The 24,843-nt window shown below is 37.1% G+C and overlaps 7 protein-coding genes across 10 annotated transcripts; 3 read left to right on the top strand and 4 right to left on the bottom strand.

The window, feature by feature from the left end:
* Nucleotides 1-406: 406 nt before the first annotated feature.
* On the bottom strand, nucleotides 407-2,628 carry LOC116112081 (uncharacterized protein At5g39570). The gene is made up of 2 exons (XM_031398270.1): nucleotides 1,490-2,628; nucleotides 407-813 (listed from the first exon to the last, which is right to left on the bottom strand). Exons 1-2 carry the CDS (start codon nucleotides 2,567-2,569, stop codon nucleotides 730-732), a joined length of 1,164 nt encoding a protein of 387 aa, XP_031254130.1. The 5' UTR covers nucleotides 2,570-2,628; the 3' UTR covers nucleotides 407-729.
* Nucleotides 2,629-3,968: 1,340 nt separating this feature from the next.
* Nucleotides 3,969-7,017, top strand: LOC116112083 (pectinesterase 31). Its single transcript, XM_031398272.1, has 6 exons — nucleotides 3,969-4,574; nucleotides 4,691-4,795; nucleotides 5,174-5,251; nucleotides 5,769-5,956; nucleotides 6,218-6,391; nucleotides 6,608-7,017. Exons 1-6 carry the CDS (start codon nucleotides 4,332-4,334, stop codon nucleotides 6,768-6,770), a joined length of 951 nt encoding a protein of 316 aa, XP_031254132.1. The 5' UTR covers nucleotides 3,969-4,331; the 3' UTR covers nucleotides 6,771-7,017.
* A 1,826-nt stretch (nucleotides 7,018-8,843) lies between these two features.
* On the bottom strand, nucleotides 8,844-10,918 carry LOC116112082 (uncharacterized protein At5g39570-like). The gene is made up of 2 exons (XM_031398271.1): nucleotides 9,780-10,918; nucleotides 8,844-9,103 (listed from the first exon to the last, which is right to left on the bottom strand). The coding sequence occupies exons 1-2, from the start codon at nucleotides 10,857-10,859 to the stop codon at nucleotides 9,020-9,022; spliced, it is 1,164 nt and encodes a 387-aa protein (XP_031254131.1). The 5' UTR covers nucleotides 10,860-10,918; the 3' UTR covers nucleotides 8,844-9,019.
* A 1,555-nt stretch (nucleotides 10,919-12,473) lies between these two features.
* Nucleotides 12,474-15,464, top strand: LOC116112159 (pectinesterase 31-like). Its single transcript, XM_031398336.1, has 6 exons — nucleotides 12,474-12,986; nucleotides 13,103-13,207; nucleotides 13,586-13,663; nucleotides 14,181-14,368; nucleotides 14,630-14,803; nucleotides 15,061-15,464. The coding sequence occupies exons 1-6, from the start codon at nucleotides 12,744-12,746 to the stop codon at nucleotides 15,221-15,223; spliced, it is 951 nt and encodes a 316-aa protein (XP_031254196.1). The 5' UTR covers nucleotides 12,474-12,743; the 3' UTR covers nucleotides 15,224-15,464.
* Nucleotides 15,465-16,588: 1,124 nt separating this feature from the next.
* On the top strand, nucleotides 16,589-18,523 carry LOC116112207. Of its 2 annotated transcripts, none has more exons than XM_031398383.1 (5): nucleotides 16,589-16,839; nucleotides 16,930-17,016; nucleotides 17,806-17,955; nucleotides 18,041-18,238; nucleotides 18,342-18,523. In XM_031398383.1, exons 1-5 carry the CDS (start codon nucleotides 16,618-16,620, stop codon nucleotides 18,486-18,488), a joined length of 804 nt encoding a protein of 267 aa, XP_031254243.1. In that variant the 5' UTR covers nucleotides 16,589-16,617; the 3' UTR covers nucleotides 18,489-18,523. The 2 variants fall into 2 exon arrangements, with proteins under 2 accessions (XP_031254243.1, XP_031254244.1); XM_031398384.1 differs by having other exon boundaries at nucleotides 18,400-18,508.
* A 71-nt stretch (nucleotides 18,524-18,594) lies between these two features.
* LOC116112206 (pentatricopeptide repeat-containing protein At5g15340, mitochondrial) lies at nucleotides 18,595-20,539 on the bottom strand. Its single transcript, XM_031398382.1, has one exon. It carries the CDS (start codon nucleotides 20,470-20,472, stop codon nucleotides 18,823-18,825), a length of 1,650 nt encoding a protein of 549 aa, XP_031254242.1. The 5' UTR covers nucleotides 20,473-20,539; the 3' UTR covers nucleotides 18,595-18,822.
* A 969-nt stretch (nucleotides 20,540-21,508) lies between these two features.
* On the bottom strand, nucleotides 21,509-24,150 carry LOC116112075 (vesicle transport v-SNARE 13-like). Of its 3 annotated transcripts, none has more exons than XM_031398265.1 (6): nucleotides 23,946-24,150; nucleotides 23,733-23,848; nucleotides 23,576-23,634; nucleotides 22,997-23,185; nucleotides 22,307-22,477; nucleotides 21,509-21,917 (listed from the first exon to the last, which is right to left on the bottom strand). In XM_031398265.1, the coding sequence occupies exons 2-6, from the start codon at nucleotides 23,824-23,826 to the stop codon at nucleotides 21,768-21,770; spliced, it is 663 nt and encodes a 220-aa protein (XP_031254125.1). In that variant the 5' UTR covers nucleotides 23,827-23,848; nucleotides 23,946-24,150; the 3' UTR covers nucleotides 21,509-21,767. The 3 variants fall into 3 exon arrangements, with proteins under 3 accessions (XP_031254125.1, XP_031254123.1, XP_031254124.1); XM_031398263.1 differs by having other exon boundaries at nucleotides 23,733-23,855; nucleotides 23,946-24,149; XM_031398264.1 differs by having other exon boundaries at nucleotides 23,733-23,829; nucleotides 23,946-24,148.
* Between the last annotated feature and the right edge of the window lie 693 nt (nucleotides 24,151-24,843).

The following is a 24,843-nucleotide window of genomic DNA, read 5'->3' as shown; positions in this document are numbered from 1 at the left end:
TTATCTATTCACAATTCACAAACCAAGTGGTTAATTCAGATTGTAATTCAGATAGATGAGTAAATGACATTAATCTCCTAAAATCTTATTAAATAACAAATTTTAATTAGTAAATATTGATCAACTCTATTATAAGTTTTAAAGGCCTCACTAACAGTATAAATTGGAAAAAAAATTATCACTTTTCAATGAGAGAATGCTATGTTCATTGTTACAAAATCCCAAAACCCCACTCATCTCAGGCTCACAGCTGTTTGTCTTCAAAATTGGCATCTACCCAGAAAAGACCAATATAATATATTTGGAATCCTGCAGATTTGACAGTAGGGCCACGATCCATATCTTCTGAATAGATAACATTCAAATTTCCAGACAAAAAACGTCTTAAGTCTAAAAACAGAGCATATAAAGACAGCAACACAAAAGTTTGAGATTTTATTAAGCTTCACAAACACTATCTTCTGAATAGAAAACATTCAAATTTCCAGACAAAAAACGTCTTAAGTCTAAAAACAGAGCATATAAAGACACCAACACAAAAGTTTAAGATTTTATTAAGCATCACAAACACCGGCAGAGCACATGAGCACACACAAACACAAGCACATAGTTTATATGGAAATGCATCTGTAGGGTCTAGAAGAACCACACGAGGAAGACATGCCTCGACCCTTTATTTAGTAGCAAACTATGGCATGAATCCCATTCACAACACAACTAGCATTTTTATCATTCATCGTCATGGTGCCTGTGGTGGTGGTGCTTGAAGCGATGCTTCTTCTTCTCGTCATCATCATCGTCACTGTCATCAGCCTACAAATTTCAGAGTGTTCAGAATTCAGGAATAAAATTCCATCTTCAACCAATGCAACATGGATACCAAAAATTTCCTATTCTTCTTCCAATTTTCAGAATGCATAACACTATAACTACATTTGCACACACAACCGTGTTTATGAGCCATTCAGTCACCTAATTCTAAGTGGAGTAGCATAATCCGGATACTATGCAAATAAACCAGCCCCTTGTGATACACACAAGACACGAAATCAACTCAAGTCTTTCTGTATCAAAGTTACGAGACCTTCAAGTAGCTGAACATTTCATCACCGAAAGAAAGTGTTTGTACTGCAATTCTAATACTTAACTCACTTATTTAATTCATCACAAATGTAACATCCATCACTTGAATACTTACTTGATTCCTCAAAGCACTTCTAAATTAAAAAACCGATTCCCAATATAGCAGTGAGATACATACAACAGGAGGAATTGTTTCCACTATGCAAAAGGCCACCCATTTCACTTCATTCCAATCTAATTCTAACATCAACAACTGCTATTATCTCCATCAACATATAACACAAATTCCTCTCAGCATCATAAATTAATTAACTTGCATTAACCTAGTATGTGTTCATTAGCATAATGTGAACTTCAAAAAAAAATTGAATAAAAATACACCCATAATAAAGAATCAAGGGCTTACTTTCATCTTGCGGAAGCCACCACCATGCTCATCATCATCATCATCCTTACGACGCCCCTCGTAGCCATAACTGGGCTTCCTGTACCCTTCATCTTCCTCTGATCTCTCATAACTCGGCTTCCTCTCATATCCGGGATCAAAAGTTGACTGTCCACCATATGCGGACTCACTCTTTGCGCCATTACCGGACCCGTATTCTTGTTTTCTCTCATACCCAGATTCATACTCCGATTGCCCACCATACCCGGACTCGAATTCAGGTTTCCGGCCATACCCAGATTCAAATTCAGGTTTCCGGCCATACCCAGATTCGAACTCGGGTTTACGGCCATACTCAGGCTCGAATTCCGGTTTCCGGCCATACTCAGGCTCGAATTCCGGTTTCCCGCCGTATCCAGATTCGTACTCCGGCTTCCTTCCGTACTCTGACTCATACTCGGGTTTCCGACCATACCCAGATTCGTATTCCGGTTTCCGACCGTACTCTGATGACTCGTACTCGGGTTTACGGCCATATCCAGATTCATATTCTGGTTTCCGGCCGTATCCATATTCAGACTCGGGCCTTCCTCCATATCCGGATTCATGCTGTACACGGCCAGGCCCAGATCCATATTGAGTTTCAGGTGGTGGATACTGAGTTTCAGGTGGTGGATATTGAATTTCAGGTGGTGGATAATCAGTCTTGCCATACCCAGATCCATACTCGGATGCGGGCTTCTCAAATTCCGGTCTCTGGCCATACCCAGATCCAACTTCGGGTCTCGGTGGCTGAGGTCTTCCTCCATACCCTTCCTCACCTCCAAAAGCGGATCCGGGTCGAGGCTTGGCACTGCCATAGGAGCTGTACTCAGTGGCCAGAGCCTCGTCAGCGTAGGCTGAAGGCTCGGCGTGAGAAGAGAACTGGGGACGAGCGTAGTCGAAGTTCCCATCGGACTCCGACGATGATGGGTGGCAAGTCTCATCGGACGGCGGCAATGGTCGCCCGTACGTCACCTGCATGTCATAACCTCCACCATAAGGGGTGGGATCGTACTCGTCGAAGTCGTGGACATCGTCTTCATCGCGATAGTAAGGCATCGTTTCAGATTCCTTTCGGTAAAGTTCACTGGTTATAATCTAGATGACGATGGAGGTGGGTTTTATACTGAGACATCTGGGCTCGAAACGACGACGTTTCGATTAACATAATTGTTTGTTGGGAGATTTTTAATGGTGGGCCTAATATTTGGTTCTACATCAACCGTCAGATTGGATTGATTTAATATTTAAATGGGTCGATGAGCTACACGTGTTGCCGACATTTCATTGATATTTGATAGTGAAATAGTATGGCCGCTGATCTAAATTATTGGATCTTTCCATGGTCAAAAAAGGGTTTAAGTACTTCAACCATTCCTCACTTGATACCTCATACCTCTACTCTCTAGTCCAAGTTTCATGATCTCTTATCCCTTTGAATCCAATAAGATGATCTTATGATATTCAAACCCAATTCCCCTATCTTAATTTTAAGTTCTTACTTAAAGATAATCGATATGCATAAAGATACTAATAATATCAGCAATTTATTAAAGGTATTAAAAAAGTTAAAGGATAATGTTATTGTCGACATACAAATACAACTACCAACATACAAATAGACAAAAATTTTACAAAATAATTTTAAGTTTTTACTTAAATATAATCGACATGCATAAAGATACTATTATAAGCAATTTATTAAAGATATTAAAAAAGTTAAAAGGATAATGTTGCAGTTACAACTGCCGACATACAAATGGACAAAATTTTTAGAAAATTCATATAAAATAACTAATGTGTTTTATGTTTTTTACCTGGTTGTGTGATTCAGTTGTAAATATAGCATTATTTAAAGTTAAAAGACGATAATGGATGGATGAAATTAGATTTTCTAATAAACCACCATTGGATGGCATGATGGTAAAAGAATAAAGGAGAATCTAATATGGTCTCTCAAGTTCGAGTCTCCTTGATGATAAAAGAGTAATAAAAAGAAGTCCTAAGTTCGAGGGTAAAAGAGCAAGAAGATGATCTAATATAGTCTATTGAGTTCGAGTCTCCACAGTTGTTAATAAGGGTGGTCATTGGAGCTCATACCCAATCGGTTGTTCCAGTGTCTCCAAGGATTAGTTAAAGTGCACGTAAGCTGGCCTAGACACTTTCAGTAAAAAAAAAAAAAATTGTGAAGGGCCCCAAAAATTAGTTAAAGTGTGTACAAGCTAATCCAAACACAGAAAAAAAAAAAAAAAAATTGTGAGCATCAACTAATAAAGTTTCTCAAGTAGTAGGATTTCATAGACTCGAATAGTCTCTCAAATTTGAGTCCTCTTAATGGTGAAAAAAGCAAAAGTGTATGTAAACTAGCCTGAACACACACACACGCGCACACACACATTATAACATGAGTAACATAATCAAAGGAAAAATTTGTCTTAATAAGCCATTGAATTGCTTAGATTTTACCCACAAGATGTTTTTGCTAGCAATAAATCCTTCGCAAACGATCCATAAGAGCAAAAACATAAACCATTTCTCCTCGGATCCCTTGTCTTCCCTCCATTTCCCTGATTGATTGAGTTTGAGCCACATGGAAACCAAAAGAGAGGACACCACTACAATAACCTCTTCTCCATCCTCTTAAAACAATACAGGCAAGCATCATAACAAACAACAAAAACCCACTTCAAGATTCTCCCTTTGGACAACTCAAACTACTTTAACAACGCCAGCAATAATCTTACATTACATCAGTTGACATAAACTCACGAAAAAACAAAACCTTTTTATCTTGATCTGCGTTTCTTCTCCGCAATCAATAATGGCGTCTTGTGTGGTGACGGTGGCGCAAGACGGCTCCGGGGACTACAAGACGGTGCAGGAGGCTATTGATATGGTGCCACTCGGCAACAATTGTCGCACCATCATTCGTGTATCACCGGGAATTTATAATCAACCTGTCTACGTCCCCAAAACCAAGAACTTCATTACACTCGCGGCTCTTTCCCCAGAATCTACGATCCTCACTTGGAACAACACTGCCACCAAGATAGAACACCACCAGGTTTAATGGGTGCACGGATTTTTGGTGCCACGCTTATCTGGGTTTCTGATACGTTGACAAAAATTGGATTTTTTTGGGGTATAATGTATAATGTTTGTTTTGTTATGGTTTTGCAGGCTGCGAGGGTGATTGGTACTGGGACGTTTGGGTGTGGGAGTGTGATAGTTGAGGGAGAAGATTTTATTGCTGAGAATATCACTTTTGAGAACTCTTCACCTGAGGTAGTTTCTGTTCTTTTACCTGTTTGTTAATAGGCACTGTTCAATTGAATGCTTGTTCATTGATTTGTGGTGGAAATGGGACATTTTGGGACTTGATATGTTGCTCTTTTTTATGTTTAATGGGTATGGATGAAATGTGGGGACTTGTTGTTTGGAGTTTTAGATGTGTTCAAAATGTTGTGTAATTGTTTGTATTTATGTTTTGGTCTTGTTTATATGTGCATTTTGGGCACTTGAGATTGTGTCATGAAATTTTGGGGGCTGTTTCGGGTTTTATAGAGTTGATTAAAAATGCTTAGTAAATTTTTTTGTAAGTGCTTTGATGTTATTGTGATGATTCGAGTCTTGCTTTATCATTCTCTATCTTACATTTTATAGGGTTCTGGCCAAGCTGTGGCAATCAGAGTAACAGCAGATCGATGTGCTTTCTACAATTGCAGGTTTCTTGGGTGGCAGGTATGTTATAAACGTCGAGTTCATTTTGTCTAATTGATACGTAACAATGTTATTGATTCTTTGAACGTATCATCTAGATGATAGGATAACTTGAAATAATTAACTTGTTGGTGGATGATTTATATTGTGAGACCTTTGTACAAGGAAACAAATTTAACTTGTGTTTTCATTCATATTATTTGACAAACTTATCGTGTTTAATGTAAAAATTATTTGTTCCTTAAGCAAAACGGGTGGGGATTTTAGTTATTGATTGAATCAATGATGTCTTTGGGCATAAGATGACCTAGGAAATAATAATCTTTAGAAGATATTGTATTTTGATGAATAAAAGTTATTGGATGAGATAGTTGTAATTATAGGTGATTTCTTGCAGGTTCAGTCAAATTAATTTAGTATTTTGAACCAACAATAGACAGTGGTTGCCAGTAAGTCCGTTTCGTTTGTGGAATTATTCGGACGGATATTATGTTTTGTACTTCTAGCTAAAAGATAGCTGCTGCCGATTTTCATGCAGGATACTCTGTACTTACATTATGGAAAACAGTATCTGAAAGATTGCTATATTGAAGGAAGCGTGGATTTCATTTTTGGGAATAGTACTGCTCTCTTAGAGCATTGTCATATCCATTGCAAGTCAGCAGGTTTTATAACTGCACAAAGCAGAAAATCCTCTCAGGAGACAACTGGTTATGTGTTTTTGAGGTGTGTGGCCAACTCTTTTCTCTTTTCGTTTTTAAGAAAAAATCCCACCACGGGCTTTATACAGTCTAAAACTGTAAGTTATTTAGGGCCCTAAAAATGTTCTATCCTGACGGAATTCATCATCATTACTGATATTTAAATCAACCGATAAATTTTTTCTCATGCAACAGGATCATGCCTGACCAAGATGTCTTAAGTTATTTTGTACATGTGTACCATGGTTCCCTATTTCCTGCATGAACATTTATTGCATTAATGCAGATGTGTGATTACTGGCAATGGAGGTTCAGCGTATACATATCTTGGACGCCCATGGGGACCTTTTGGAAGGGTGGTCTTCGCACATACTTACATAGATGCATGTGTCAAACATGTAGGTTGGCATAACTGGGGCAAAGCTGAGAACGAGAGAAGTGCTTGCTTTTATGAGTACAGGTATTTCAAGTTTAAGAACAATCTTTCTTTCCATTTTCTCTCTAGATTTTGGGATTTTTTTCGCATATGAGCTACGAGTACTGGAGTATGCAATATATTTTACATGACATGGAGGTTTTGAGCATATGATCACTAGGATACTGTTAAACAATTTTCTTTCTTTTTTTCCTGGTAGTCATTGTTAATTGAGTTTTGACAGTTCAGTCGAAACTGCAGGTGTTTCGGGCCTGGTAGCTGCTCTGCAAATCGTGTGACATGGGCTAGAGAACTGATAGATGAAGAAGCAGATCAGTTTCTGATGCATAACTTCATCGATCCAAATCCGCAAAGGCCTTGGCTAGCCCAGAAAATGTGCCTGAGGGTACCATATTCTGCGTAGAGTTTATAATTGAACGCGGCAAGCAAAAGAAGATTCCCAGAAAAATAATCAGACAATTGATGTCAATGAAATCTTAATTGTGTGCAATGAACAAAGTCTCGGCCTGGCTATTTCAACTATTGTTTGTCAAATTTATGAGAGACTTTATGAGTGTTTGTTTATATTAGATATTTGTAAGTGATTGGCCATGCTTCTTGATGCCGGATGCTGCTTTATTTATTTATATATTTAAATTTCTCCTATAGAATTTAATTGGACTTCAATGTTATTCAATATATTATAGGTATATGAGTCCATGGTTTTAGCAAAGTATTTTTACTTGGTGTTGAGAATACATGAAATGTCCTTCATTTCATGACAATGAAAAAAACTATATATCAAATAATAAAACAAACTTAATACTGAAATGTGATGAACGTCTAATAAACTATAACCCTTTTAACAAACTATTATCAGCAATTTATTAAAGGTATTAAAAAAGTTAAAGGATAATGTTTGTCGACATACAAATACACTACCACATACAAAATAGACAAAAATTTAAAATAATTTTAAGTTTTTACTTAATTAACGACTCATAAAGATACTATTATAAGCAATTTATTAAAGATATTAAAAAGTTAAAAGGATAATGTTGCAGTTACAACTGCCGACATACAAATGACAAAATTTTTAAAAATTCATATAAAATAACTAATGTTTTTATGTTTTTTACCTGGTTGTGTGATTCGTTGTAATATCATCATTATTTAAGTTAAAAGACGATAATGGATGGATGAAATTAGATTTTCTAATAAACCACCATTGTGGCATGATGGTAAAAGAAAAAGGAGAATTAATATGTCTCTCAAGTTCGAGTCTCCTTGATGATAAAAGAGTATAAAAGAGTCCTAAGTTCGAGGGTAAGAGCAAGAAGATGATCTAATATAGTCTATTGAGTTCGAGTCTCCACAGTTGTTAATAAGGGTGGTCATTGGAGTCATACCCAATCGGATTGTTCCAGTGTCTCAAGGATTAGTTAAAGTGCACGTAAGCTGACCTAGACACTTTCACAAAAAAAAAAAAAATTGTGAAGGGCCCCAAATTAGTTAAGTGTGTACAGCTAACCAAACACAGAAAAAAAAAAAAAAAAATTGTGAGCATCAACTAATAAAGTTTCTCAAGTAGTGATTTCATAGACTCAATAGTCTCTCAAATTTGAGTCCTCTTAATGGTGAAAAAAGCAAAAGTGTATGTAAACTGAGCCTGAACACCACACACGCGCACACACATTATAACATGAGTAACATAATCAAAGGAAAAATTTTTCTTAATAAGCCATTGAATTGCTTAGATTTTACCCACAAGATGTTTTTGCTAGCAATAAATCCTTCCAAACGATCCATAAGAGCAAAAACATAAACCATTTCTCCTCATCCCTTGTCTTCCCCCATTTCCCTGATTGATTGAGTTTGAGCCACATGGAAACCAAAAGAGAGGACACCACTACAATAACCTCTTCTCCATCCTCTTAAAACAATACAGGCAAGCTCATAACAAACAACAAAAACCCACTTCAAGATTCTCCCTTTGGACAACTCAACTCTTTAACAACGCCAGCAATAATCTTACATTACATCAGTTGACATAAACTCACGAAAAAAAACCTTTTTATCTTTCTGCGTTTCTTCTCCGCAATCAATAATGGCGTCTTGTGTGGTGACGGTGGCGCAAGACGGCTCCGGGGACTACAAGACGGTGCAGGAGGCTATTGATATGGTGCCACTCGGCAACAATTGTCGCCATCATTCGTGTTCACCGGGATTTATAATCAACCTGTCTACGTCCCCAAAACCAAGAACTTCATTACACTCGCGGCTCTTTCCCGAATCTACATCCTCATTGGAACAACACGCCACCAAGATAGAACACCACCAGGTTTAATGGGTGCACGGATTTTGGTGCCACGTTTTGGGTTTCTGAACGTTGAACAAAATTGGATTTTTTTGGGTATAATGTATAATGTTTTGTTTGTTATGGTTTTGCAGGCTCGAGGGTGATTGGTACTGGGACGTTTGGGTGTGGGAGTATTTTATTAAGCATCACAAACACCGGCAGAGCACATGAGCACACACAAACACAAGCACATAGTTTATATGGAAATGCATCTGTAGGGTCTAGAAGAACCACACGAGGAAGACATGCCTCGACCCTTTATTTAGTAGCAAACTATGGCATGAATCCCATTCACAACACAACTAGCATTTTTATCATTCATCGTCATGGTGCCTGTGGTGGTGGTGCTTGAAGCGATGCTTCTTCTTCTCGTCATCATCATCGTCACTGTCATCAGCCTACAAATTTCAGAGTGTTCAGAATTCAGGAATAAAATTCCATCTTCAACCAATGCAACATGGATACCAAAAATTTCCTATTCTTCTTCCAATTTTCAGAATGCATAACACTATAACTACATTTGCACACACAACCGTGTTTATGAGCCATTCAGTCACCTAATTCTAAGTGGAGTAGCATAATCCGGATACTATGCAAATAAACCAGCCCCTTGTGATACACACAAGACACGAAATCAACTCAAGTCTTTCTGTATCAAAGTTACGAGACCTTCAAGTAGCTGAACATTTCATCACCGAAAGAAAGTGTTTGTACTGCAATTCTAATACTTAACTCACTTATTTAATTCATCACAAATGTAACATCCATCACTTGAATACTTACTTGATTCCTCAAAGCACTTCTAAATTAAAAAACCGATTCCCAATATAGCAGTGAGATACATACAACAGGAGGAATTGTTTCCACTATGCAAAAGGCCACCCATTTCACTTCATTCCAATCTAATTCTAACATCAACAACTGCTATTATCTCCATCAACATATAACACAAATTCCTCTCAGCATCATAAATTAATTAACTTGCATTAACCTAGTATGTGTTCATTAGCATAATGTGAACTTCAAAAAAAAATTGAATAAAAATACACCCATAATAAAGAATCAAGGGCTTACTTTCATCTTGCGGAAGCCACCACCATGCTCATCATCATCATCATCCTTACGACGCCCCTCGTAGCCATAACTGGGCTTCCTGTACCCTTCATCTTCCTCTGATCTCTCATAACTCGGCTTCCTCTCATATCCGGGATCAAAAGTTGACTGTCCACCATATGCGGACTCACTCTTTGCGCCATTACCGGACCCGTATTCTTGTTTTCTCTCATACCCAGATTCATACTCCGATTGCCCACCATACCCGGACTCGAATTCAGGTTTCCGGCCATACCCAGATTCAAATTCAGGTTTCCGGCCATACCCAGATTCGAACTCGGGTTTACGGCCATACTCAGGCTCGAATTCCGGTTTCCGGCCATACTCAGGCTCGAATTCCGGTTTCCCGCCGTATCCAGATTCGTACTCCGGCTTCCTTCCGTACTCTGACTCATACTCGGGTTTCCGACCATACCCAGATTCGTATTCCGGTTTCCGACCGTACTCTGATGACTCGTACTCGGGTTTACGGCCATATCCAGATTCATATTCTGGTTTCCGGCCGTATCCATATTCAGACTCGGGCCTTCCTCCATATCCGGATTCATGCTGTACACGGCCAGGCCCAGATCCATATTGAGTTTCAGGTGGTGGATACTGAGTTTCAGGTGGTGGATATTGAATTTCAGGTGGTGGATAATCAGTCTTGCCATACCCAGATCCATACTCGGATGCGGGCTTCTCAAATTCCGGTCTCTGGCCATACCCAGATCCAACTTCGGGTCTCGGTGGCTGAGGTCTTCCTCCATACCCTTCCTCACCTCCAAAAGCGGATCCGGGTCGAGGCTTGGCACTGCCATAGGAGCTGTACTCAGTGGCCAGAGCCTCGTCAGCGTAGGCTGAAGGCTCGGCGTGAGAAGAGAACTGGGGACGAGCGTAGTCGAAGTTCCCATCGGACTCCGACGATGATGGGTGGCAAGTCTCATCGGACGGCGGCAATGGTCGCCCGTACGTCACCTGCATGTCATAACCTCCACCATAAGGGGTGGGATCGTACTCGTCGAAGTCGTGGACATCGTCTTCATCGCGATAGTAAGGCATCGTTTCAGATTCCTTTCGGTAAAGTTCACTGGTTATAATCTAGATGACGATGGAGGTGGGTTTTATACTGAGACATCTGGGCTCGAAACGACGACGTTTCGATTAACATAATTGTTTGTTGGGAGATTTTTAATGGTGGGCCTAATATTTGGTTCTACATCAACCGTCAGATTGGATTGATTTAATATTTAAATGGGTCGATGAGCTACACGTGTTGCCGACATTTCATTGATATTTGATAGTGAAATAGTATGGCCGCTGATCTAAATTATTGGATCTTTCCATGGTCAAAAAAGGGTTTAAGTACTTCAACCATTCCTCACTTGATACCTCATACCTCTACTCTCTAGTCCAAGTTTCATGATCTCTTATCCCTTTGAATCCAATAAGATGATCTTATGGATATTCAAACCCAATTCCCCTATCTTAATTTTAAGATCTTACTTAAAGATAATCGATATGCATAAAGATACTAATAATATCAGCAATTTATTAAAGGTATTAAAAAAGTTAAAGGATAATGTTACAGTTACAACTGCCGACATAGAAGTAGACAAAAATTTTATAAAATAATTTTAAGTTTTTACTTAAAGATAATCGAAATACATAAAGATACTATTATAAGCAATTTATTAAAGGTATTAAAAAAGATAAAGGATAATGTTACAGTTACAATTATCGACATCCAAATGAACAAAAGTTTTATAAAATTCATGTAAAATAACTAATATGTTTTATGTACAACTGACGACATACAAATGAACAAAAGTTTTACAAAATTCATATAAAATAACTAATGTGTTTTATGTTTTTTACCTGATTGTGTGATTAAGTTGTAAACATAGCATTATTTAAAGTTAAAAGACGATAATGGATGGATGAAATTAGATTTTCTAATAAACCATCATTGGGTGGCATGATGGTAAAAGAGCAAAGGAGAATTTAATATAGTCTCTCAAGTTCGAGTCTCCTTGATAATAAAAGAGTAATAAAAAGATCTAATATGAAGTCCTAAGTTCGAGTCCTCTCGAGAGTAAAAGAGCAAGAAGATGATCTAATATAGTCTATTGAGTTCGAGTCTCCACAGTTGCTAATAAGGGTGGTCATTGGAGTTCATACCCAACTGATTGTTCCAGTGTCTCTAAGGATTAGTTAAAGTGCACGTAAGCTGACCTAGACACTTTTGGTCACAAAAAAAAAAAAAAAAATTTGTGAAGGGCCCCAAAAATTAGTTAAGGTATGTACAAGCTAACCCAAACACAGAAAAAAAAAAAAAAATTGTGAGCATCAACTAATAAAGTTTCTCAAGTAGTAGGATCTCATAGATTCATATAGTCTCTCAAATTAGAGCCCTCTTGATGGTGAAAAAAAGCAAGAGTGTATGTAAACTAGCCCGGTGAAAAAAGCAAGAGTGTAAGTAAACTAGCCCGGAGACCAAGTTCACACAAACAGACATATCACATTAACATGAGTAACATAATCAAAGGAAAAATTTGTCTTAATAAGCCATTGAATTGCTTAGATTTTACCCACAAGATGTTTTTGCTAGCAATAAATCCTTCACAAACGATCCATAAGAGCAAAAACATAAACCATTTCTCCTCAAATCCCTTGTCTTCCCTCCATTTCCCTGATTGATTGAGTTTGAGCCACATGGAAACCAAAAGAGAGGACACCACTACAATAACCTCTTCTCCATCCTCTTAAAACAATACAGGCAAGCATCATAACAAACAACAAAAACCCACTTCAAGATTCTCCCTTTGGACAACTCAAACTACTTTAACAACGCCAGCAATAATCTTACATTACATCAGTTGACATAAACTCACGAAAAAACAAAACCTTTTTATCTTGATCTGCGTTTCTTCTCCGCAATCAATAATGGCGTCTTGTGTGGTGACGGTGGCGCAAGACGGCTCCGGGGACTACAAGACGGTGCAGGAGGCTATTGATATGGTGCCACTCGGCAACAATTGTCGCACCATCATTCGTGTATCACCGGGAATTTATAATCAACCTGTCTACGTCCCCAAAACCAAGAACTTCATTACACTCGCGGCTCTTTCCCCAGAATCTACGATCCTCACTTGGAACAACACTGCCACCAAGATAGAACACCACCAGGTTTAATGGGTGCACGGATTTTTGGTGCCACGCTTATCTGGGTTTCTGATACGTTGACAAAAATTGGATTTTTTTGGGGTATAATGTATAATGTTTGTTTTGTTATGGTTTTGCAGGCTGCGAGGGTGATTGGTACTGGGACGTTTGGGTGTGGGAGTGTGATAGTTGAGGGAGAAGATTTTATTGCTGAGAATATCACTTTTGAGAACTCTTCACCTGAGGTAGTTTCTGTTCTTTTACCTGTTTGTTAATAGGCACTGTTCAATTGAATGCTTGTTCATTGATTTGTGGTGGAAATGGGACATTTTGGGACTTGATATGTTGATCCTTTTTATCTTTAATGGGTATGGATGAAATGTGGGGACTTGTTGTTTGGAGTTTTTGATGTGTTCAAAATATTTTGTAATTGTTTGTATTTATGTTCTGGTCTTGTTTATATGTGCATTTTGGGCACTTGAGATTGTGTCATGAAATTTTGGGGGCTGTTTCGGGTTTTATAGAGTTGATTAAAAATGCTTAGTAAATTTTTTTGTAAGTGCTTTGATGTTATTGTGATGATTCGAGTCTTGCTTTATCATTCTCTATCTTACATTTTATAGGGTTCTGGCCAAGCTGTGGCAATCAGAGTAACAGCAGATCGATGTGCTTTCTACAATTGCAGGTTTCTTGGGTGGCAGGTATGTTATAAACGTCGAGTTCATTTTGTCTAATTGATACGTAACAATGTTATTGATTCTTTGAACGTATCATCTAGATGATAGGATAACTTGAAATAATTAACTTGTTGGTGGATGATTTATATTGTGAGACCTTTGTACAAGGAAACAAATTTAACTTGTGTTTTCATTCATATTATTTGACAAACTTATCGTGTTTAATGTAAAAATTATTTGTTCCTTAAGCAAAACGGGTGGGGATTTTAGTTATTGATTGAATCAATGATGTCTTTGGGCATAAGATGACCTAGGAAATAATAATCTTTAGAAGATATTGTATTTTGATGAATAAAAGTTATTGGATGAGATAGTTGTAATTATAGGTGATTTCTTGCAGGTTCAGTCAAATTAATTTAGTATTTTGAACCAACAATAGACAGTGGTTGCCAGTAAGTCCGTTTCGTTTGTGGAATTATTCGGACGGATATTATGTTTTGTACTTCTAGCTAAAAGATAGCTGCTGCCGATTTTCATGCAGGATACTCTGTACTTACATTATGGAAAACAGTATCTGAAAGATTGCTATATTGAAGGAAGCGTGGATTTCATTTTTGGGAATAGTACTGCTCTCTTAGAGCATTGTCATATCCATTGCAAGTCCGCAGGTTTTATAACTGCACAAAGCAGGAAATCTTCTCAGGAGACAACTGGTTATGTGTTTTTGAGGTGTGTGGCCAACTCTTTTCTCTTTTCGTTTTAAAGAAAAAATCCCACCACGGGCTTTATACAGTCTAAAACTGTAAGTTATTTAGGGCCCTAAAAATGTTCTATCCTGACGGAATTCATCATCATTACTGATATTTAAATCAACCGATAAATTTTTTCTCATGCAACAGGATCATGCCTGACCAAGATGTCTTAAGTTATTTTGTACATGTGTACCATGGTTCCCTATTTCCTGCATGAACATTTATTGCATTAATGCAGATGTGTGATTACTGGCAATGGAGGTTCAGCGTATACATATCTTGGACGCCCATGGGGACCTTTTGGAAGGGTGGTCTTTGCACATACTTACATAGATGCATGTGTCAAACATGTAGGTTGGCACAACTGGGGCAAAGCTGAGAACGAGAGAAGTGCTTGCTTTTATGAGTACAGGTATTTCAAGTTTAAGAACAATCTTTCTTTCCATTTTCTCTCTAGATTTTGGGATTTTTTGGAAAGTTAAATTAGTATCTGGATGACCCTTTTTTTTTTTTTTTTTTTTCACATATGAGCTACGGAGTATGTAATCTATTTTGCATGACATGGAGGTTTTGAGCATATGATCACTAGGATACTGTTAAACAATTTTCTTTCTTTTTTTCCTGGTAGTCATTGTTAAATGAGTTTTGACAGTTCAGTCGAAACTGCAGGTGTTTCGGGCCTGGTAGCTGCTCTGCAAATCGTGTGACATGGGCTAGAGAACTGATAGATGAAGAAGCAGATCAGTTTCTGATGCATAACTTCATCGATCCAAATCCGCAAAGGCCTTGGCTAGCCCAGAAAATGTGCCTGAGGGTACCATATTCTGCGTAGAGTTTATAATTGAACGCGGCAAGCAAAAGAAGATTCCCAGAAAAATAATCAGACAATTGATGTCAATGAAATCTTAATTGTGTGCAATGAACAAAGTCTCGGCCTGGCTATTTCAACTATTGTTTGTCAAATTTATGAGAGACTTTATGAGTGTTTGTTTATATTAGATATTTGTAAGTGATTGGCCATGCTTCTTGATGCCAGATGCTGCTTTATTTATTTATATATTTAAATTTCTCCTATAGAATTTAATTGGACTTCAATGTTATTCAATATATTATAGGTATATGAGTCCATGGTTTTAGCAAAGTATTTTTACTTGGTGTTGAGAATACATGAAATGTCCTTCATTTCATGACAATGAAAAAAACTATATATCAAATAATAAAACAAACTTAATACTGAAATGTGATGAACGTCTAATAAACTATAACCCTTTTAACAAACTATATATATATATAAAATTCATCTTCAATTAATGGATCAAAATAGAAGTACATCTTGTTCATTAACATCTCGGAAATATGCTAAGCTATAGTTAGGGTAGTCAAACCAACTCTCATGCGATCTCTTGATGGTTCATTTATCTGACCATAGACTAAAGCCATTTTTGATTTCATGAGATTTTGTTTATTAATTATGTCATATTCTTTTGTTTCCATGTAATGATCATTTCCTTCATGAATAGGTTCATCGACTCCGCCAAATATGTTTATTCAACATATCTTTTGTACAATTTTCATTTAAAACATCCAATCATTTATCGAAAACAACTAATTGTTAAGTCAAAAATACCAGTAGTGTATTCTACGTATTTTTTAATCCCTGGAACTATTACATATAGTTCATAAAAATGTTATTGGTGAAATTATGAGGTGTAGTCCGACTGGTAACTGAATCGCCAATAAAACGAATTTTATTTGTAATGTCAAGGATTGGAACCGTACTGAAAGTACTTTGTGGTCAAAGATACTTACCTGATTTACCTAAGCTCTGATCGAGAGTAGTCTCATACCTTTAGGTATGCGGAGACTCGAGGCTTTCTAAAAAAAAAAAAAAAAAAAAAAATTAAATTGTTATCGGAGAATGATAGCGTTGATTTCCCAAAATTGAAAGAAAAACCGTTTTTGGCCAAACCAAGCGTCTTTGTCCTTTCGAACAGCGAGTAGACACAACAGTACAACACAACCACTAAATGAAGAATAAGAAGTAGGCCCACGGCACTATCAGAAGTCCCTGTAAGAGTGCCACATAGACAACAACAGCCTAATCAAGATATGCTTATCTAATGTACCTTTCTTCTTCCGAACACAAAATTCACTTTCCTCTCCCTCATTCTCAAATTTTCTGTTCAAAACACAAAACAACAAAGAAACAGGCCACAAACTCAACAAATGAGTGAACTTGCAGCTTCTGCTCTTGCGCCATGCAAACTAAAGCTGAAGCAAGAATGGCTATATCAACATCAATATCAATACCATAGCCATGCATTAACGTTAACCAAAAGATCAAATTCACAGGCTTCTTTTTTAGTGGTCAAGGGCCAAATGACAATGAAGCCTGCCGCTTACTCTTCAAGAATGTCTACTGACATTCCATTCTACGAGTCTCCTGGGGTATACGTATACCCTTTTGTTTATTTGTTAATTTTTCGAGGTGGGATTTTTGTGTTGATTGATTTGAGACTGTTTGTTTGCTTTTTGCAGGCCTCCTTTGATCAGTACTTGGATGATAAACCTAGAGTTTTTAAAGCGATTTTTCCAGACAAACGAAGAAGCCACCAACTTAATGAGGTTTGGTTTCTTTTAAATTTTGTTTTTATTTGATTTATAGTGGTTCATAGCAGTTACTAATTAGGCATAAATTTTGTGTCATATGATTATAGCATGGTTGATTTGTGGGTTTACCGGAGAATTTTAGTTATAAGGAATTTGAAATGTTTGATAATTGGTGTAATTAATAAGTCTTATTATACTTGATCATCTTTGTGGAAGTTCAATCTTGGATTATAGAGACCTCTTATGCTAGTAAGGATACTGATTTGCGCAACAAGCGAAAGGGTTCTGAGGACAAGGAATGGAGTATAATGACTGGAGTATTTCTATGCCAGTGTAATTGAATAATCTTATGATCACATCTAATTATGTAGCTCTCGTTGAAAGAGTGCAGCCATAACAAAATTGGTTATTTGTGTTGTGTGTATTGAGTTGGTTATTGATGAGAAATTCCCATTAAGAAGTCCCCCGAACTAACAGTAATTGGGTTACTGGAAAGGAGTTTAAATCAGCACAGAAAGTTATTTGTGTGAGAGCTATAAAGGCAATGCTCTTGCCCAGAATTTTAGAAGTGTTGTGGGCATGAAAACTAGAAACTTGTTTAGTTTATGTAGTTCATTAGGAGAAAGGGCAGAAGTGCTCAAGCTTAGCCATTCAACCCTTGTATTTTGCATTTAGGCAGTTTTAGTTTTTTGAGAATTGGAATCATGGCATTTCCCCAAATGACCACTGAAAAATTTCAATAAATTATGGTTATCCTTTTCAATTCTTTTGCCTCTGGTATCTTCTAATGTGAAATTTATGCAGGAGGAGTGGAGAATTCAGATGTTGCCCATACAGTTCCTCTTCCTGACTGTCTGGCCGGTAATAGATATGAGGTTGAGATGCAAAACTGGAGGGAAAGACTACCCTCCAGGAGTTCCAAGTGATATCAAAAAGGTTCTTGAGCTCGGCATTGTAAGTCATGGTCACACATCAATGAACTTTTTTCGTAATTTTGTATCATTCTCTTTGGATTTATTCCAAAGCCATTCTTTTTCAGACAAGATGGGAGCTAAGAGGACTTGATACTGTTCTCGAGCCGTCTCAATTTTCTCTTGGCGTAAAAGGAGCATTATACTCTGACAGTCGAGGACCAAGAAGCCGGCTTAAAGGTCAACTAGAGATGAATATAAGCTTCATACTTCCTCCTGCCCTTGCATTGATCCCCGAAGATGTTCGTAGAAACATTGCAGAGTCGGTAAGACCCCGAAACCCTCTTCTCATTTCAACATTTTCCACAAGCCTTTTATATGTTCCTGAGTGCTGACCAAACCTCTCTAAATAAAATATTTTCTGAAAAGGTGTTAACAACACTGGTGGAGAACATGAAGCATAAAGTTAATGGTAGCTTACTTGCAGATTATAGTAAATTCAAGAGGGAGAGACCTACATCTAGAAAGTCTGAGTTAATTAACGAGTATGAGGCTTCGAAGAGCAAACTAAACTAAGACATACTTAGGACACGCAGCAGAATTCTGAAGTAATTCACGGCTTGTTAAGGTTTGTTAATGTAACATTCTTTGAGTGAAGGGCATACAAAACCAGAAGTTATATTTACCAAAAATCGCAGCAAGAGCAAGAACCTTGCTTGAAACAATGAAAACGATTACGATCTCTAATAACAATTTCCTTGTTGTAAATCTTTGAAACAATTTTAATGGCAGAGTGACAGTCTTGACATATCCTTAGATTCTTGAAAATGTGAAGAGGAGCACCAGGTTTTGTGCTCATAAGCCCAAAACACACTGCAAGTTTCTCACTGTGCACAAACAAAGCCTGCTCCTACTCCTCCATGTCTTCACCGCATAAAACCTGTGAGGCTGTGTTTGGAGTGTAACCCGCCAATCTCAGACTCCAAATCATCTCATCCAACTTACTGTAAATCTCTCGCGTTTGTGGGTGTGATTTATCCCCTGCAGAAAACTGATGTGCTTTGCCGGCAACATGAATGGAACTCATTCCGGGTACCTTCTTTATACCCTTGTTCTTGAGAACCTGCCGCAGGGAATTAGCCTTGCCGTGCTTTCCAGCTGAAGCATACATGTTTGAGAGAAGGATATGATATTCTGTGTTGTGGGGATCCATCTGAATTAGCTCTTGCAGAACGCGTTCACCAAGCTGCAGCTTTCCGTGGACACTGCAGGAGCCCAGAAGGGATCCCAGAACAACTTCATTTGGTGGCATCGGCATTCTTTTGATCAGATTCTCAGCTTCTTCTAATCGACCAACTCGACCTAGAAGATCCACCATACAAGCGTAGTGTTCAACTTTGGGTGTTAAACCATACACAGATTCAATGCTGTGAAAATATTGCCAACCTTGATCAACAAGCCCTGAGTGGCTGCAGCCACTCAACACAGCCATAAATGTCAATTCATTTGGTTTAACTTCTTCAATCATCTTCGAGAACATCTCCAGCACAGTTTTACCCCATCCATGCATCGCTAAACCATTAAGCATCGCGTTCCATGCCACCACATTCTTCAATGGCATGTACTCGAAAACTTTGAATGCTGTATCTATCCTTCCACATTTCGCATACATGTCGACCAAAGCTGTGCCAACCTTAACATCAATCTCCTTCCCCATTGCCTTCAAGGCATAAACATGAACCCACCTACCCATCACCATATCTCCAGATTGAGCACAAGCCGATAAGATTGAACAAAGTGTAACAGAATTTAGCCCATGTCCTAAGCTTAAAACCATTTCACCTAAAAGCGAAAAACCTTCATGGTGATATCCACTCTCCACATAACCCACAATCATAATTGTCCAGGCAACTTCATTCCTCTCCGGCAATTCATCAAACACTAACCTCCCTTTCTCTACACCTTCCCATTTCACTACACCATCCAAAACCACAGTCCATGACACCACACTCTTCACCTCCATCTCGGTAAAAATCGATCTCACCTCATTTACCAACCCGCACTTTCCATAAATATCCATCAGCGTATTGCAGGTCCTAACGTTAAACCCTAAACCCATCTTCACCACACAAGCATGTCCCTGAACACCCACATGCAAATCCCTCAACCCAGCACACAAACTCAACAAACAAGTCATGGTCAGCCCATCTATTCCCACATTTTCCTTCCGCATTTTAGCAAATAAACTTATGGCATCTTGGGGCATACCATGGCGGGCAAGACAACCAATAAGGGCAGTCCAGTCTGCAGTGTCTTTGTGTGACGGGGGAATTTGATCGAACAGTTTACGTGCGTGTAAAGTTGCACCACATGCTGCATATAAATGAAGAAGAGGGTTGAGGAGGAAGGCGTTTGGAATGGAGGATAGACCAGTGGTGAGGATTACAGCGTGCAAAATTTTTCCGGAGGCAAGGGAAGGCTGACGAGCACATGCCCGGAGAAGAGAACGGAAAGATCGGACAGATAGACGAGGGAGGGAGTGGTAAATCGGCCATCTCATGAGAGGTTAGTGTGTCATAGGTGAATACCGGATTCCAAGATAATCTTTAACGGTAAGCGTGGTTAAGGAAATATTGTATCATTTGGAAAATATTATATTGAGAAATATGTTTTGGTTGGTTGAAATAAATCGATGAATATATTATAATATAATATTATTTGTTCTTCTTTTAAAACAATAATATAATATTATTTTTTAAATTATTCTTTTTAACCGATATTTAAAATTTTGTTAAAACACATCATCCATATGAAACTTTAATTTATAATAAAATTATTCTCATCCATCCCAAGCCACTGTCAGCAGTCAATCACCACTATTGATAACTATCGTAATGGCGTACGACTAGCTGGATCTGACTGGTAAAAAACGATTAGATTTGACAACAAAAATGCCAGATTTTTGGCTACGAAACGACAGCCATTTCACGATCAGATCTATGACGTTTCATAGCCACATCTTTGGCTGTGAAACGGCCAAATCTGATCATTTTTTGTCATGGATCACAAATCCATGGCCAGAAACATCTTTACCAACACACAACCGGCAAAATTTTGTCAGTCTTACGTCAATATGACGACTTTCGCCGGTGACCAGTAGTGATCTTGGATGATTAGGAGTATTTTGTTAACTTTTAAACTTTTTTGTAACTAAGTGTTTTAACTATATTCTCAAATGTAAAGGGACAGAACTAATTGTTATTTGATGAACATATGAGAACAAATATATTCAAAATGATAAAAGATTAAAGATAAAATAAGATCAAAATTAAAATTATCTTAATAATCTTATATTAACACTCTTTGAAAAAATAATCTGATTAACTCTAATTTTATTAACAGTAAATACTATTTATAATAAAAGATTACGTAATATTTTATTATTTGACATCTAAACGAAGAGAATCTTAAAAATTAAACAAAGATTATAAAATTAATCTCATATCAAACGTAACCTAATTCCAGTTCATTGCAAAAAACGTACTTAATTTCGGGCCAAAACAAGCGGCACGGTAACAACCCAAACCAATAAAAAATGCTGGTATAAAACAAGCTGAAAATTTCTTTCCATCAACCATTTTTTTACGTCACTGTTTTAGATACAGAAGACACGGCATATCAAAGATACCTCCTAAGATTCACTCCGTAGGATAAAAGGAAGCAAAAAGGTCAGAAATTAATAAAGTGACTTCACTTAAGCACTCAATGGCAAATTCACACATAATTAAAAAAAAAAAAAAAAAAAAAAAATCATTGTCGGTAAAACAGCCACCATCCATGGAGAAAGTATCTAGGCTATTTAAGTTTGAAGTACAATATCAAGATGATTGCGATCGCAAGGACTGCAACGATGATGCCAATAATCCATTTGTTCTTGTTCATTCTCCTGGTCATGGCCGTCAAAACTTTCTTACTTTTGCCTACGTTATCATCCACTCCATGAAGCTGCAACAGATGAGCAACAAACAGTGAGTACAATGGTTTGTAACTGAATATATGTCATTACAGCTTGAACTGGAAAAAAACAGATTTTCGTAACTGAATAAATGTCGAAATGAGAGCTCCATCGTATTTCTTGGTTTAGAACAAATCAAAGCAGGTAACTTAAAGGAAAAGAAGTAGTAATTGGAACCCGTGAGGTGGACTCTGATGCTTCATTACTTCTGGTTGAGGAAGACCATAATCAATAACATATGGCAATGTTGATACTTAAAAGAAAAAAGTTTACAAAGTAATCACATGCTATAAAGAAATTGAAACGAGACTAAATATCAAAAGGCAAACAGCTGATGTCACAAATGATAAGGGCACAATGAATTTAATAAAAAAGCTACCGTGTTGTTGGCATGTAAAAGCGCTTGTCTCTGTGAACTCAAATCATGGAGAATTGAAACACCAAGCTCCTCGGTTTCCAGCATGGTTTTTCTACTTTCCTGAACTCTATCACTAGACTGATATAATCTCCCTGTTGCTGACATTAATCTTGATCTTTGATCAGCCGATGCCTATTATATGAGCATCATCATAGTGGGAAAAATTGATCAACAATTTTTATGAATAAGGATGAGCAAAGACTAATAGTAGAATAAACGAATAAGATCAAATGAAAAGGTATGAAGTTTTTGGTAAACAGCTCCATATTCCTTATTAACACTAAACAATTAGGACGCCTAGATGAAGATATTTTATACTAGTATATAGGTCAGCAAATAAAATCCTACATAATTTTATAACTAATATAGAAGAAAGTTTAAGAAAAATACAATCACATGTACTACATCTTTTTTATTCTTCAATCACTCAGCATATAAAATGAAAAAAAAAACTAACACAGAACCGCATAGCAGCCCTTAAAATGCACCCAAACAAATCATAAGTTCGGGCAAATGAAGTCAAACTAGCAACTCAGCTAATTATTTTTTACCTCTAAACTATGTCCATAAATCTCTTATCAGATTGATACCTTAAAACGGCATTGAAAACTATTAACTACTTTAAAAACAAACTAGGCAGGCTACACATACCGTCATCGTATCTGCCATTCCCGATTCCAACAACTCATCACGAGCAGCAGCATTCAAATTCCCAGATGCAAGTCTCTTATGTTCGGTTTTCAGATTGTTTAAATCTGACTTATACTCCCTCAACTTAGCAAGAAGCACAGCCTTAACATTAGGCGGTAAACTTCTCGCTTCAAGGTCCATTTTCCGAATCTGCCAAAGTATAACCCTTCAACCATCACATTCAACACCACCAACACAATCCAAACTACACTTTAATAAAATGTATCACGACCATTGAAAATTAATTCCCATTTATATTTTTTAAATACTTCTAAAAAGAAAAATTTATAAACTAAGAAAGCAAGAGACGCAAGAAGTTTTATAAAACCTGTTTGGTTGAAATGATTTCAAAAAAAAAAAAAATTCACATACAGTCCTAATCCTAAAAATTAGTGCAAAATTAGATAAATTTTAAAAATATTATATAATTCAAGTTTTTAGATTTTAGAAAATCAAAATACAACTCAACTTCAAACAAACGCTACATTAATCGGTTACCCAAAAAAAAAAAAAACACACTACATTAATCAATTACTATACCAACGATTCGGCTTCATCAACTCCACTTTTTATTTCAGACACTTTTTGCTTCTTCTGCTCTGCAAATAATACATAAAATCATCAAAATCAGAAAATCAAAGCTTCATAATAATTCTAATCATCATAAACTTGCACTAATTTTTCGTTTGTACATTACCTCCATAAAGAGCGGCAGCTGCAGTGCACTTCTTCAAAAGATTCGCCGAAATCTCGCAGTACTGCCGCTCGTATCCTTCGAATACCTCACTCATCGTCTGTTAATCGAAAAAAAATCTGTTCACTGATTCGATCAACAAATTAAACAAAATTACAATCTCAATTTCGATACGCAGTCACAAAACAAATCGTGATTCTCTACAGATTCCCGAACCTGAATGTTTCGGAGAAACCGAAGTTCGTTAAGATCGCAGAGTAACTAAGTTGAATTTCTTTCCTTTTCTACCTTTCTTGCGATTGCGAAGGTTCTCGAAACGGAGGTTAATTGGCTAATGAAAGATCGAAACGACGGTGAATGCTCGCGTGGGTGATAATGGGAGGTGAATGATAATGTTACATGCTAGTTCGTGACGGGTTCGTGAAAAGTTGGCATGTCGTAGTTTTTTTTTAAACGTGGCGGAAAATTATTGGTTTTTGTATGGAGGCTACAGGTAAGATTATATTTGCTCGAGTCTCTATAGAAGCGGTGAATATACGGATCAGGTTATGTGTTTTGACTTATTAATATTAAAATTTATTTTTTAAAAATAATAAAAATAATTTTAAATAATTTTTTTAGGCTTAATTCCTCCTAGTTGACAAATTTATCATATCCAGAGGTTAAAGGTTTTGTGTTCGAGTATGTACATTGACCACCTATCATATTCGTGATGTGATTTATATGAATTATTGAGTTTATAAGATATTTAATAGACCTAAAGATTAGTTCAATAAATTCGAAGATTAATTGAGGTGCGCACAAACTGACACAGACACCGCAATTATAATAAGATTTACATAGTCTATTGATTTTGTAGGTTGTAATGTGACTTACCTGATCCATTGGATTTATATGATGTTCAATAGACTCGGAGATTAGTTGAAGTGTGTATAAACTGACTTGAACACCTTGGTTATAATAAGACTTACTTAGTCCATTAGGTTTGTGAGGTATTCAATGAACCCGAAAATTAGTTGAGATACGCATAAACTGACTCGAACACTCTAGTTATGACAAGACTTATCTACTCCATTGGAATTATAAAATGTTCAATAGATCTGAAGATTAGTTA

Source organism: Pistacia vera, unplaced genomic scaffold, assembly GCF_008641045.1.
Source record: "Pistacia vera cultivar Batoury unplaced genomic scaffold, PisVer_v2 Contig656, whole genome shotgun sequence".
Classification (NCBI taxonomy): domain Eukaryota; kingdom Viridiplantae; phylum Streptophyta; class Magnoliopsida; order Sapindales; family Anacardiaceae; genus Pistacia; species Pistacia vera.
This window is presented reverse-complemented; position numbering and strand designations above follow the sequence as displayed.